At 44.8% G+C, this 15063-nt stretch overlaps 2 protein-coding genes across 3 annotated transcripts in view; both read right to left on the bottom strand.

Moving 5' to 3' along the window:
- The window catches only part of itgb5 (integrin, beta 5), a 31856-nt gene extending 25388 nt beyond the window's left edge, over positions 1–6468 (bottom strand). Inside the window, exons 1-6 of the mRNA XM_062402394.1 lie at positions 5857–6468; positions 4405–4490; positions 4011–4218; positions 3628–3877; positions 2838–3006; positions 1492–1653 (exon numbers count right to left, since the gene is read on the bottom strand). Of these exons, the coding sequence (XP_062258378.1) occupies positions 1492–1653; positions 2838–3006; positions 3628–3877; positions 4011–4218; positions 4405–4490; positions 5857–5941 (960 nt within the window). The 5' untranslated portion in view covers positions 5942–6468. The remainder of the gene's footprint in view (positions 1–1491; positions 1654–2837; positions 3007–3627; positions 3878–4010; positions 4219–4404; positions 4491–5856) is intronic.
- A 406-nt stretch (positions 6469–6874) lies between these two features.
- rbm44 (RNA binding motif protein 44) lies at positions 6875–14651 on the bottom strand. Of its 2 annotated transcripts, none has more exons than XM_062402392.1 (20): positions 14549–14651; positions 14102–14279; positions 13698–13725; positions 13500–13606; positions 12762–12836; positions 12617–12674; positions 12497–12531; positions 12109–12268; positions 11254–11758; positions 10918–10970; positions 10653–10826; positions 10140–10305; positions 9995–10029; positions 9829–9913; positions 9284–9398; positions 9090–9212; positions 8940–9007; positions 8670–8743; positions 8189–8423; positions 6875–7567 (listed from the first exon to the last, which is right to left on the bottom strand). In XM_062402392.1, the coding sequence occupies exons 1-20, from the start codon at positions 14561–14563 to the stop codon at positions 7292–7294; spliced, it is 2565 nt and encodes an 854-aa protein (XP_062258376.1). In that variant the 5' UTR covers positions 14564–14651; the 3' UTR covers positions 6875–7291. The 2 variants fall into 2 exon arrangements, with proteins under 2 accessions (XP_062258376.1, XP_062258377.1); XM_062402393.1 differs by having other exon boundaries at positions 12617–12671.
- Between the last annotated feature and the right edge of the window lie 412 nt (positions 14652–15063).

Below are 15063 nucleotides of genomic sequence, written 5' to 3'. Positions count from 1 at the left end.
CTCTACAGAGCCAATGATGAATCGCTTGGCTGATTATCCACCAATCCGAGCTGGTTTCAGTGGTTCTGTTTACCAGTATGAAAAATTCATTTTACAGAATAAACAATGCTGAAGAAAAAACATTATTTATGTTTATTTTCTTAATTCCAGTTCTATTTGTGTGATTGTATTTGGTCTTTTCTTTGTATTTATGTCCCACATACATAATTCACTTGTGTAATATGGCTGTTTATTAGAAAGACTCTTGTTGTATATTCAAAACTGCAAACATTTAGATAGATAGATTTGTTTAATTGAATTATAGGAAATATTTCATATTCTAAATAACACACCAGCACTTATATAAAACATGTTGCTTTGGAGAGGAAGAGTCATCAGTGTTTTCTTTACTACAGACGTAATAAGGAGCGTTTCTCTCTTTGTGCTGCTCAACTATTGGTTTCCTCTGATCTTTCAGGTCTCGACCTCACTATGTAAAGAAAGATAATGTGTGTTACGATTTGGTTCTATTAGAATTAAATTAAATTAAATAACCTTCCTCCTGATACAGTGAAGTTTCTATACGAACACTCGTGTCAATTAGAAACTGTATTTTTAGGAGGAAACTGAACCAAATGGAAATAATTCTTTAGTAAATTGCAGCACGGCAGCATCCACATGATTCTGATCTATTTTTCCGAAGCATTACTGTGCTGACACAATGAACTTATTATGAGACTTTAGTTGTGTTCGTTTTATTTTACTGACTTTAATTTAAGAAGAAAAAATCCCACCAGTTCTTGATTGGCCCTTTAACTCGTATCCAAATGGAATCACGGGCTCAGGTCAGTAGTTTGAGTTCAGTTGAGAGTCAGACACATATTTTCATTCCTGCAGCACTGCAGCTCGTCCACGGTGAGTTCTGTGGTTTCACCGGCAGCCTCCAGGTGAGACAGCGTGCACTGGCCCTCCCCTCCACCACCACAGGCTGTGGCTACTAATAAGTGCTTGTTCTCAGGTCGTCTGGTTGAAGTAAGTTGCCATTTTTACTTCAGCTGCCTTCACTCAAGCTTTTCTTTGTAATGAGACAGATTTACTGAACATGTCGGACATTAAACGAAGTGAAATCTCTAATGCAGACGGGGACACGATCCAAGTGCAGCCAGAAACCCTTAGAAGGTTAAAAGCAAGAGAAACAACTTTGTTCTCCAAGAAGGAATCAGACTCATATCTTCTCTTCGTTCTTTGAGTAAACTGTGGAAATTCCAACGTCCACTCACAGCTGGACTTTGTAAAGAAAACGTACCTGAGATTTATTGAACAATGTCGTATTATTATTATTACATCAACATAAAGGTTTCAGGTTCCTTACGGGACGTAAAGCTGCAGGGTGCATGTGCTGCCATAAAATCTGGGATAATAGGGGAACAGACAGACACACAGACATACTTTCAAGGGGTCTTGCATCCCACCATGCATTATCTTCACTACACAACCAGCAGCTCTTCTTACCATCTTTGTGGAGGCGCTGTACTCGTTGTTGTCGTTGAGGTGGCACTGCCCATCATGAGGCTGGACGAGGCCTCCGAGCCTCCCGTCCAGAGCGAGGTGAGGCACGTCGTCTGTGGCGAACACCAGCAGGTGGTACGCCCCCTTCCTCCAGCCTATTTCCTCCTGTGTAGGATGTGCAGCAGATTAGCACCCAGGGGTTTGTTGCAGTGTTAAAATGTAACGCTGCGACTCCTCCTCTGGTTTTATTATCACAATTAGAGCAAAGAGCAGGTTGGAGAAGTCATTATTAAAAACCACTATGAGTGGACAGACAACACAAACACATTTACTGCAGGTTTAAGGAGCCACTGGTCCAAACAACCACACAGCAACAACACAACAACAACACTGAGTCACCAAAGCCAGTTCAGCAGGATGAGGTTGGCTGGTTAACAGGAAACAACCGGCAGCGGCAGATTGAGCGTCTGACAGAGAGCTGACGAATGCATGACACTAAAGAAACATGACATTTCAACCAGGGAGCAGAGAAGAGGGCTTTACTCCATTCTTCTGTCTGTTCAGTAGAAAACAGAGCTGTGTTCTGACTTCAACGCATGGACGAGGCTAAAACAACCAAAACACAGCTGAAGTTGAAATCATGTCCATCAGCATTTTTAAGCTCAAAAACCTTTCATGTTCCCCAGCTGCCATTTTAAGTAATAACTCGGAAAAAGTCTGAACTTTGCTTTTCCTTCCACACATGAAGAACGCAGAAGCAGTTGACTCGGACCTTTACGTTCTCACACAGCCTCTGTGGAGAAACTCCAGAGGTCAGTGCACGTCTGAAAGTGGACTGACTCTCTGCTGTCTGCTAACAAAAGGTCCTCTTCTAGAATATCCCCATTCATGCTTCAGTAATCCTCCCAGCATCTGATGTCCGACCACCAGTGAATGGAGCCGGATCAATCAGGGCTGTGGACACACCCAGGCTCCTAACCAGACTGTTTGAAATAGTGCAGCCGGAGTAAATTACAAGGCAGCGGCTTCTCGCAGGGAGTCATTCTCTTCCTGGAGAAAACAATTAAACTGGGGAGCGGAGAGCGGGGATGTGACTGAGCCTGCCAGGGACTCGTCCTCATGTTTAACCAGCTGCACCAGACTGCACTTCCTGTCTGTCCCCCATGGTGCTTTTAATTAACAGGCAAATAGGCCAGACGCTTGTCACGGGGGCATCTCGGTTATTTCACTGCGGCTTTCCTCTCCCTCTAAAACCAAACATGTGCCGTCACTAAGTGCAGCCAAGTCACGGTTCGATCTCCAAAGGGAAACTAAATACAAACTAATGAGGATCAAGGGAAGTTTGTCACCTTACAAACCGCCGCCTGCAGGATGGCGTCGAATCCGCCCTCTGGAGCGTCCCGGTTGCGAGACACCATCTGCTTCTGCACCTCCTCGTTAAAGCGGTCCACTTTGTCCGTCAGTGAGACGATGTGGCGGAAGCCGAAGGTGGGGACACAGTTGGGGAAGAGTTTGTATCTGTGGGGGGGGGACAGAGAAGCAGAGATCCCTGAGGTGTTTCCTCCGAGAGTCACATCAGGACACAGCAGCAAAAACACTTTGAGTTTCATCTGTGTTTATCGAGGCTGGTTATGTAAATAAAGAAAACGTGGTGAAGCTGATTTGATTTGTGAAAACCAGCAGGATTATCTTGAGGAGAGTTTGATGGGATCCAGTTTGAATCTAGGCTGTTTTCTTCTTTTGTTAAAGGATGAGCAGCGGCAGAAGTCAGTGGTTCGGGGTCAAAATGTCGACATCTATCCCTTTAACATTTGCCTGCTGTGCTTGACTGTGTGCGACTGATAAACACACACACACACACACACACAGTTGCGTGCACACAACCGAGGCCATAACCTAGATGGGAAGTGATGCGTGATGTCGGGCAGCGAGTGAGAGCGGTGCAGTGTCACCTCCGGGGCACAGCTTGTTACCCTCCATCTATTCTGCTCCTTTTCAGTTTGACCTCATCAACAGACGTGACCGGCCAGCGAGGGGAGGGGCCATTTTGAAAACTGTCTATTATCAAGCGACAGGACGTGAACGACATGTGATGCATGAAGGTACACAACAGAATGTGGTGCTGCGTCCACTACCCACCCGCTGCATGGGTTCTCCTGATACTTGGGCGCCGTGTAGGAGAACGGGGACATGTTTTTATCCACGAAGGATCCGAAGCCCAGCCTGAAGTTGCTGGTGAGCTTCCCCATCTCCTGGGCCAGCTTGGTGCCCAGGTTCCGGATGGTGTCCAGGTCGTCCTTCATGGACAGAGAGAGGTCCATCAGGTAGTACAGGTCCACCGGGTAGTCCTCCACCTGCCGCACCTCCACGCCGAACCACGTCTGGTCTCCTGGATGTGCAGGTGGAGAGTGTCTCAGCTGCTTTACTCGTTAAAACGTGGATTATTCATGAGAACACTTATTTTAACTTCCCTCGTCCTCGTTCAGGGTTTTTCTTTGACTTTAAATGTTAATGATTCTTACCAGGCCGCAGACTGAGGGAGATTTTCTGAGGCATAATCTGCACCACATCGTCCTGGCTGGACCCGGAGCCTTTGGAACTCAGGGGTCTGTTCTGCAGGATTGAGAAGCTGCTGGTGGGGAACTCGATGGACCGAGCCGAGCAGCCCCTCTTCTCCAAGTTCTGACGGAAATCGCAGCGTGACGTCAGAGTCCGCCCCTTCCCAAAATCCTGAAGGATGGATAACAGATCAAAGGAAGAGTTTTAGATCTAATAAAAACACACGTGAGCTACAGCTCCACCTCTGTGAAAACTGCTGGAACTCCCAACACACAAAGAGAGCTGAACACACACTCATGCATAATCACCTACTCTCCAGAATAAATCCAGAAAAACAATGCAGTGAGTGAGTCGTACCTCTTGTGCGCACCAGGCGCAACTGGGATGAATCAGGAGACACTCTTCACAGGACGTAGCACTTCCACTCATACACATGTTGAGACCTGAGGAACAGGTGGAGAGGGTGAAGAGGGATGACACATGAGTTGTGTGGGTGAGGAAGGACTTAAAAGCTGAATACAACGGACAACTCTGTGCACAGTCACGTAATCTGACCCACAACAGTCATAATTGTAGTGTTTCCTGGTTTGAGGTATAGTTTTGTTGGCCATCATTACCTCCACGAGGAGATTCTGTCTTCAGTGCACTTTGTGTGTCTGTCAGCAGGATAACAGAACCTACAGAGCCAATTATCTGTAAACTTGGAAGGATGAGATGTGGGCAAACGAAGAACCTTCAAAGTGTGGTGTGAGTCACTTTCTTTAAAGTTCCAGAAATAGGCTGTTTTTACTTATTTTTCTTTTTGGACTGTTTCTGGATTATTTGTCAGCAGGATCACGATTCGTTTTTAAACTTAGAAGAGCACGTTTTAGTTTTGTGCATAGTTGAAGGATTTTTAACTATGATTTTAAATATGTTTTAAGATAAATAAAGTATTAAAGTCAGCAGAGTATATTGTTATACTATAGGAATATACTCTGATGTATTAAATACCTTATTGCAGGATTGTTCAGCCTCAGTGGACGTACGTGCACTGAGGGATGTTCTAGTGTTGTATTGATGCTTCTAGTGCTTCGACAATACATCACAATATAAAAGCAGCTACACACACACACAGGCCAGATAAAACACCGCAACACCTCACATCATAAACCCACAAAGACAGCATGTGAGGTGACACATTTCCTGGTCAAGTGTACGTCGGGTGTGGTGACACCTCGGTTAAGTTTCAGCAAACGTAAGCACATAAATATCAGACAGTGAGAAACCCACAGGATCAGCTGCTCCATCCTGTTTCTGAACAAATCATCTTGTGTATATTAAACCACATGTTCTCTCATGTTTGGCGACATGCAACGTCACCACTAGGTGTCACTACATTCTACACACTGAACCTTTAACCTTCTTGTAGATACATTTCCTATGGGGCAACGCAGGTTCTCCACATTTCCCTGTTGTTGTGAACGAGTCAGACCCGGAACAATCTCCTGCTGCTGCTTCACATGTGAAAGACAAATGTCCGGACTCAGTTGTTCCGGACCTTTTCCAGAGTTCATGTCTGGAAGCGGATCCGTTCGGAGCCCGATCCGTCGATTCAGAGAACCTCGGTGACACGTGTAACCGTCGACTCAGCAAACATCAACAACCACACACGGAGGCTCCTGTCGCCTCCATGTGGCCCCGGGTCAGCTGCTGCTGTCCCGGGTCAGCTGCTGCTGTCCGGGCTGCACACCCTGGTGCACATCTCGGTCCTGTATGAAGGTGGACACAGGCGGAGGACACATGCACAGAGGACACCGTCCTTCTTACCTCGGACCGGGTGCGTAAAGGTCTGCAGCAGCAGCGCGCAGCACAGAGCCGCGCGCCACATCCACGTCCCCGGGCTCCAGCGCATGGTGCCGCTCGGCGTGTTGTTGAAATGTCTGATCTCGATCTCTGCACGACACGAGCTTTAATCACTTTCCCATCAGACCCCTCGTTGGACTCGGTGATGCGGGAAAACCACGACAGTGACGCGCGAGTGTCTCCTCCGGCAGCTCCGCGGATCTGCGCTCATAACGAAGGGAGAACACCGGTGGAATCATCCGTTTGTCGGTCGTGTGTGGTCGGGAAAAATCCTCCGGCAGACTTCCCACGTCTCCACTACTTCCCCCGGAGACCGTGACAGCAGCCCCGCAGCTTCTCCTCCGACATGTTCGTCCAAAACGCGGAGGAGACCTAAGCTCCGGACCAGGCCTCGACACAAACACACCAACTCCCGCAGCGACTTTCTGCTCCTTGGACCAGTTCGATTCCGAGCTGCAATCTCCGCCCCTCCACAGGCACAGATTACATTAACTCCTTCGCTGCCCGGAGGACTGTGGGCTCCATGTTGGAGTCGACTCCCCGCGGCGGTACGGTGGCCGAGAGAGATCCACGCGAATCAAGAAAACACATGCAAATAGAAAATGTTGTCCAAATCGAGAAACAACGTGCACATGTAATAAACATGCAAATTCAGAAAAATCATGCATATATAACAAAACATAGAAATATAAGAAAACATTTATCAATAGAAAATATCTATGAATGCATTTCTGTTTGTGCTATTTGACAAAATAGGTAGTAGGTACCACTAATAGTGAGGGAGTCAGTTAGGGCTGTGAAGCCTCTTCTACCTATAGAGGGGTTTACTTAACTGAAAATTCAACATTTGAAGGTTAATGGTAGAAAAACCATCAGTGGTTGTAATGGTAACTAGACCCGTCTTTACCGAGCTGTGTCCTTGTCAACAAAAGAGAAAACATCTCAGATGAAGCACAACAAAAACACAATATTTCAATCTGCATCCTTTATATTAATGGAACGTAAAACACAGACAAAGCTGCTGATTTACAACGGTGAGCAACCGTGTGAGCCACTTTACAAATCTCTACAAACAAATTCCTTTAAAAAAAAAACAAAGATAAAAAAAAAGATTTACCAGATGTAGGCACTGTGTGAAAAACTTGATGTTGAACTTGTATCTACAACAAACTCAGCACTGAAGAACAATCAAAAACGATCTGATGCTACCTGAACACAGACGCCATATTAAACTAACATTTGAGAACTACTTTTTAAAGCATACAACTTTTTCAGCCGTCACACGATTGATTTTAGATTCATCACCCCCCCACCCTTCATAAGAAAAAAACCCTGAAGGGGTTGTGATCCTTTCTTAAAGAAAAAACAAATCTCAAGCCTCCATCCTGCTCACTCATGACTACTGGACGTTCTCTGGCCTGGTCAGAAGCTCCGAGGTCATCTCCCTGATTCTCCTGAGGGGCAGGCCACAGAGCGCCCCCTGGTGCTTGGCCCCTAGTTCTACCATAGCACAGACAATCCTCTGCCTCCCGGCATTCGGGTGGTGCAGAGTCAGCTCTGCCATCAGGGTCTCAAAGCTGCCCATGGTGCCGTAGTGTTGGGGCACAAACGTGGCCCCTGCTGTGGGCGTGATGCAGACCACCTTCCTGCTCGTGGTGCTGGAGCTCAGAGGCAGCTGAGACATTAATGAGAGGACAGAGGTTATTCATTATTATACTATAATGTACCTTTGTTTTTGATAGGACAGAGAGCGATCTGTGAGAGGGGGAAAGAGAGAGTGGGGGAAGACATGCAGCACAGGCCCACAGGTCAGAATCGAACCCGGGCCGCTGTGGAGCTTTGTAGCCTAAGGTTCTTAAATTAACTCCAAAGCTTAGGAATATATACAAAGCTGTTTCAGTGTCCAGGGTTATGTGCAAGATGAATATACTGATCTCTCAGATCCTTCTATTGAATTTAAGGATCAAAATGATAGATTGTTTTTTATTAATGATCGATCAGCAATTTATTTCTTTGATATCAATTAACCTTTGTGTTTGTACGGTGTTTTTGTTTTGGTCTTTGTTTTAATCTTGTCGCTTAATTGGCTTTAATCTAATGGATTTTCTTGATAGATTTTGTAGCCTTAAATAAATCGTTCATATGAATAAGACCTTCTTTAATGTATATAAGACCTAGCACATAATATATTTTAACATATTTAAGACTATGTTTTATAATTTTAGACTTTAGAAGATCCTGGGATAACCCTGTTCACGAGGCCTACATCACCTCCACTATGCCCAGCACCTCTCACCTGTCTCCCAGTGCTACTGGGGTCAGTCTGGGGGGGTTGTAGTGTGGTGGCTTCCTGTGAGGACTCCCTGACGCTGCCTGAGGCCTGGTTCAGACTCTGGCTCAGACTCTGGCTCCCACCGGCGGCTCTGTTGACGTGCTTCACATGTAAAGCACGGCCCTTCACGCTGAAGCCATTCAGCTCCCTCGCCGCAGCCTCGGCAGACTGGGGGCCAGTAACTGTCACTATGGCAACTCTGGAGAAGGCAGCCAGCGAGGGGATCAGTTCACACGAATGAGTCCACAAGAAAAAGAAATGGCTGCTTTCACATCACTTCTAACTGAAGCCGATGAATTTGGATTTTTGATACAGTCAAATCTGAGCATGTGAAGCTGCTTTATGCAAATCACCATGAATCTGATTGATAAGTAAGGTTGTGAGAGTAAAGTCATAAATAAATTGATAATAAAGTGTGAACGGTCGATGTTCTCGTGCAGCTGACCTCAGATCGTTCTTTAAAACAGAGACGATGACTTCAGAGGGATGGTACTTCTCAAACCAGGTCTTCACGTCACACTGATGAAGATAAGATTTTGTTAAAGCCTGTGATGCCCCCTGGTGGCTGCAATGGTACCATACAATGCATCACAGTGGATGGAAATGAACAGTTTAAATTCCAACATAGAATCATATTTGATAACAATGGTGGTATTTATCCTGTAGTTGGAGATGATCTTTTAGTTTAGTATGCAGCAGATCTGTGTAGAGTCACCTCTGTCACGTTTCTGGGCAGGTTAGTGACGCAGAGCACGGAGCTCTCAGCCTCCTCACAGGGAGATTCTGTGGTTACAACAAACATTCAAGTTAAAAATCCTCCACACCTGCAGCTGTAGAGCTTTAGCTACATCCACTAACTACTCACCATCAGTCGGACCGTCTGAGACCGTGGTGGTGTCCTGTTCCGTGTCAGCAGCTCCTGCCGGCTGCAGGTCTTCCTCAGCATCGAACCATGACTCGCTCATGATGAGCTCTTTGCATGCAGCTCCTGCCCAAACAAAACAATGTATTGGCTTATTGATCATTATTCAAAAACGTGCGAGAGATGCTTTTGCTTACTGGTTTGCTTTTCCTCCGGCTTGTTGGCGTCATGGTTAGCATCTCCTCCCTGGGGGACACAAGTCACAGCTCTCCTTGTTTTGCTGTTCTCCTCCTTCAGCTTTTTGTCCTGAGTCTGATGATCCAGGGAAAAAGATCAACTAAATGAAATAAAGCCAGCGTTTTGCTTTAGAAACTCTTAAATCCCCAATAAAGCTGTGCAAACTGACGACTAAACACCAAATAGAGACCAGTTAGGAGCAATGAGGCCACAACAAGCTGCTCAGGTTTATATAAGAAGCACTTATCGTCTCATTGTGTGTTCATGTGATGAAGGAGTAATCGGAGAAATTAATTCCCAACGGGTAACAACTTTCGATCTTCATCGATCTTTATTGATATTCAAATATTAGAAAGAGGCGTCAGGGTTTAAATTCTTTAAACAAATAAATAAATACCGTTTTTTCCCACATTCCAACTTCAAAGCACAAGAACACACTGAAGTCCGAACGACTTCACGAATTGGGACTTTCCAGGAGCATGTGAACAAAAGTCTGTTAACATACCTGAGATCTGCCATCGCTGCCTTGATCACCAGGACATCCATTTCCTTCAGCTAATGTTTTATACCCCTGTGGCTCCAGGGCGTTCCTTAAAGTCAGATGAGACAACATTACAGCTGCCTGACTGGTGAATTACATCAGACACACACTCATTCATGTTCAAACGTACCGAGAGGGACGATCTGCCATCACATCACCAATTATCTACACAGAGACGTTAGATCATCGTTGTTACATCTGTGGTTAAAAAACACTAAACCACCAACAGTGTAAATCATTCTGACATCAGTGGGTTAATGAGGCTGAGTTCTCACATGTGCAGGGATGTAACTGGCTCCAGTAATAATCTTCTCTGAGTCAACACACAGAGGTTTAAGTTGCTCCAGAGGAACTCCCTCCAGGATCTTGTTCCTCATGTGGTTATAGTCACACTCCAGTTTTTGCAGGACACCTGAAATGCTGGCAGGAGGCTTCTTTGGCCTAAAGAGAAAGGAGAATGCTAAAAACGTTTTAACAGCTGGTTTCCTTCCGTTCACTGATAGGCTGCATTATTATAAAACATCAACATATTACAATTTTACTGAATCTACGCAGGTACTTTTTCAATCTGAAAGTTTTTTAGAGCTGTTTTTACACTGTTTTGGTTACAGAAAATACTATAAACGAGAAAAAACTATTTCTGAAAAGTAAGAGCCGGTATGTATTTTCTTGGAATGACAACACGGTGGAAAACAACATTATGCTTTCACCGCTGGTAGTCCAGTCATGATAAGAGCTCATAAAGTGACTGTGGTGCAGATGAAGTCTAGATTGGGTTATGAACTGACCGGTATTGGTCTTTATCTCTGAACGGCGTAATGAGCTGGTCTCCCTCAGCAGAGGTACAGGAGAGTCTCCAGCAGTGTTGCCTGCACATGAGGTGCTGCACAGCCAGGAGGCGCAGCTCCGCCTGCTGAGCACGCTCAATACAGTCACATCCCGGTCTCAGTTTAGAACCCAATCTGCAAACAAGAACAATAATATAATGACAGATATTAGTTTTAATACTGCGGAAGATAACATATTCCAGAGACTGTGCGTTCGGTACGTTACCTTTTAATTTTCTCCTTTTGTTCCTTTTGAGCCGCATTAAGTTTGATAAACTCCTGGAATGATAAAGAGAAACTGATGTAAGGTTTGATCTCTGGTGTTATTCACAGGATGTGGGTTTAAACCCATCATGGTTTCATGCATCACTGTTTTTAAAATGTTTGCTACAGGAAACTTCCTCCGACACAACCTACGCCCTGGAAACATTTGTCTTAGCTCCGTCCAACACAGATCATCATGGGGTTTTCTCCTGAGTGATATCAGGTTCATCCTGACAGCACTGTGGAGAACGTACTTCTGGATTTATCATTATGGTCTTTATTAACGTGTCAACCTTACCTTAGCCAGATAGTCCAGATCCGACATGTGGACCTCAGTGATGAGGTTCTTGTCGGCAGTTTGTGGATCCTCCGATTGGGTGAAAGTGGACACACGTGGTACAGAGTCTGTGCCGACCATAACATCACAGCTGGGAACACGAGGATGAGGGGGGGTGCAAGTTTCTGAGGTGTCCTCCTCGGCTGGAGACGTCCCAGTCTCACTGGTGTCTGACAGTGCTTCACTATTAGTGGCGCCCGGACCTGAGTGATGTGCTTGTGTTCCTCCGGGAGCCACTAAGCAAAGGATGCCCACATCGTCCCCCATGAAGCTGTGGAAGTAGTCGTTCTGATGGTCCAAACTAAAGTTAGCTCCATCGTCGTCCCCAGTGAACGCGTTCCCCTGACACTCGTCTTCGGTGCCGTTGTCCTCGGCTGATTGGACGCTCCAGTCACCGTCTTCTCCACCATCAACATCCACACAGTCAGAGCTGCAGTGCTCAGAGGGAGACTCGTTTGGATTTGACCTGTAACATGAAACATCTTTGCTCATATCAATAAAACTTTAAATTAAACGATGAGATGAAACCATCCAAAATACAGATTAACACCAGAAATCTCATCCTTGATACAGCTGATCGCCAAGTTAACTTATTTTCAACCTTTACTAACAAGAAATATTTTACTAAAAATGGACGAGACAACCGTGACATTAAATAGCTTTAATAGAAATGTAGTTTTTCCTAGTTTATATATGCATTTGATGGAGAATGAAGTTCCCAGAATTGTCTACCCAAACAAAATCCAGTGTCACCCAGAGCACCTGCACAGTCTCGTGAACAGGGTCAAAGGTCAGATACACAGACTAGATACTCACTGTAATTCACAGACTTCAGCACAGTTAGCAGTGACGTTAGCATTCTGGTCCTGCATCACTGAAATGTGGCTCTTGAGCTCAGGCTTTCCTCTCTGACCACTTGGCTCCCACTCCATTCCCAGTGCATGTGCTTCCCTCTTCCCTCGCCACCAGCTTCTCCCTGTCAACGCCACGAGTGCAATGCATGATGGGATATATTGCTCGCTTAGTGACCATCGGTTGTACACAACTTTTTACGATGCACTGTTGGAGACAGTCTGTGGTCCAAGGCTTGAATTATAAGGTTCTCTGTTTGCCAAGCTCATGTACCTGTTCACCCATCACTACCAGTGACAGACTTGTGTTTCATACATGTCACCACTGTGCGTGTGTGAGATTTGCATTTTACCAAATCTGCGCTCCTTTGCTCCTGGTGTTTTAGATCTGAGGAATAAATCATTTTCAACAGTGAATCACAGTTAAGAGATGAATCCTTAACATGGGCGTTATCGATTCACTGCAAACATACATCTGTTGGTAGCATGTGATGGTCGGCTGGACAGGAGCTGCCCTCTCCCTGTTATCTGCTTCAGTTATAAAACAAAACGGTCATTGATTATATGCATGTGTCGATGGGTGACGGGGACGTGAATGAAGGATGTTAACAGACTTACACTTCACATAGACATGAAATGGAGACAGTTCCAACGCAGGGTGTCTCTGCAGAAACTGGTAAAAACCTCCTTCATCTACAAGAGAGAGAAAATTAGACTTAACTTTCAAACATTTCATTGTTCGTCTTTTAGCCTTTTCACTGTCCTGTCCAGTTATTTAGATCTTTTATCTATTCTTAGCATCTTTGCTGTTCTAACATCATATTTTCAGCTTCTTATATTTAGTCTTTAATCTGCTTGTAATCAATTGTTCTGTTCATTTCCATCCACATGGTGTCCCAACATAAAAGGACAAACATCCGATAGATAGATAGATAGATAGATAGATAGATAGATAGATAGATAGATACTTTCCCGTGGGAAATTCAGATCATCCAGTAGCTTGTACACTTAACACATCACTGATAAACATACATAAAACACATACGGAGAACACATTTACAGATACAGGAATGGAATGCAATGATGTGATTGTGTCAGTGTCCAGCAGGAAAGTGTTCTTGTGCTGCTGTAGTGGATAGTACAATAAAATATAAAATGTATATATATATATAAAAACAGCAGAAAAATATATATATATATATAAATATCTAAATATATACGAATATGTAGTGATAAAGTCTGTGCATGGGGCTAGTATAGCCAGTAAAGGGATGGACAGTGAGTTGGTATATAATAATGAGATGAGAAGAGTAGAGACATTAAACTGATGATTGAGTCGTTCTCTCTGAGACGTACCCAGTATGATCTTTCTGTCCTCCGGAGTCAGAGCGAGATACCAGCCCAGCAGCTTCTGGTCATCACGTGACAGGTAGTGATGAGCCTCCACCAAGTCGAACACTGACCTGCAGCAGGAGGAGGAGGAGAAGCTCGTGGTCTCCTGCTCAGTGGAAGGAGATCAAACGTGCTCACATGTGGTAGAAGTGGTTGTGTTACCTGTGCAGCAGGAACCTCCGGTTCTTTTCTGTTGATGGAGACAGAGATGATCGAGGCGTCAACAACAGGAACTTGATCATGGGGACATTTTACAACTGGGTCCTTTCAGAGGCCTGACCACTGTACGGATTCAAACCTGAAGAAACCAGTGTCACGCACCTTTGATTGGCATGCAGATCTGAACATGTGTCAGTTTAATTTTTCAGTTTTCTGTTGGGCGACTTACCGGGACACAGTATTCTAATGGGGGACTTATTGGAACACTTTCTGTTGGGGGACTTACTGGGAGACTGTTTTTCAGTTTGAGGACTTACTGGGACAAGGTTTTCTATTGGGGGACTTATTGGGACGCGGTTTTCTGTTGGGGGACTTACTGGGACACGGTTTTCTGTTGGGGGACTTACTGGGACACGGTTTTCTGCACTGGGACGTACTGGGACACGGCTTCTCGATCAACGCGTAGTTGAGGACCGGGACCGGCCCGGAGTGCAGCGGCACGCCCGCGTGCTGATTAGCCGCACAGCTCTGCCCGGGGAGGAGCAGCTGACAGGGGAAGGTCACCGGGAAACACGGCCACACTGTCTGGACGCAAACACACACATATTCAACAAACACACACATATATTCAACAAACACACACATATTCAACAAACACACACAGGTCGAGTCCACCTCCACGAGTCCACCTGAGCGGTTCACACGGTGCTTAAGCTCCATCACGACCGGAAGATGCTAGTTAGCTTAGCGAGCTAACCTAGCTCGCTAAGCTAACTTGGACTAAACACCAACAAGAGTACAACAACTTTTAACTCTAAATTCCCCATTAAAACTGCACATTACACGCGTGTCACCTGGTGTGTCGCCATTTGCCGATCCTCTACACAAAGAGAAGTGTGTAGAGTCAAACAGCAGGTGTGAGTCTCTGCTCGTTAGCTTCTTGAACTTCACAATAAAACCTCATCCCTGTTTGTAATTTATTATACAAAACAATCTGTTCGTTTGTTTTTTACTTGTTTGTGTCATTTCTCTTTTTTTATTTGCATATTTTAAATAAATAAATGAATGAATGTCACCTTTGTCCAATGGAGTTCCCTTCAATCTTATTGTAACGATAAAGTATTATTATTATTAGAATTATTAGTATTATTAGTATTATTAGTCATTCTGCATTTTAATCAACTTTAATAATCACACCATAGAGATATTACAATTCAATGAACTCGACTCTCCACGATTGGCTGGGCAGTATCACATGAGATGATTTACAGCTCATTCATTGGTCCAAGAGTTTTCAACTTTACAGAAATAAAATCAAAAGTGTAGTTTCTTTGCTGTTTCACATTTTTAATCCTTGCAAACCTTTTTA

The sequence above is a fragment of the Platichthys flesus genome, chromosome 13 (assembly GCF_949316205.1).
Source record: "Platichthys flesus chromosome 13, fPlaFle2.1, whole genome shotgun sequence".
In the NCBI taxonomy this organism is placed as follows: domain Eukaryota; kingdom Metazoa; phylum Chordata; class Actinopteri; order Pleuronectiformes; family Pleuronectidae; genus Platichthys; species Platichthys flesus.
The sequence above is the reverse complement of the archived record's forward strand: the minus strand, read 5'-3'. Positions and strand labels throughout refer to the sequence as shown.

Bases quoted from the DNA above. Each gene is read 5' to 3' on its own strand.
- rbm44 (XM_062402392.1), bottom strand. The intron at 8,744-8,939 runs GTGACTCTACAC...TATCTTCATCAG, and splicing joins TGCCCAGAAACGTGACAGAG to TGTGACGTGAAGACCTGGTT. The intron at 8,424-8,669 runs GTCAGCTGCACG...TGCCTTCTCCAG, and splicing joins GTTTTAAAGAACGATCTGAG to AGTTGCCATAGTGACAGTTA.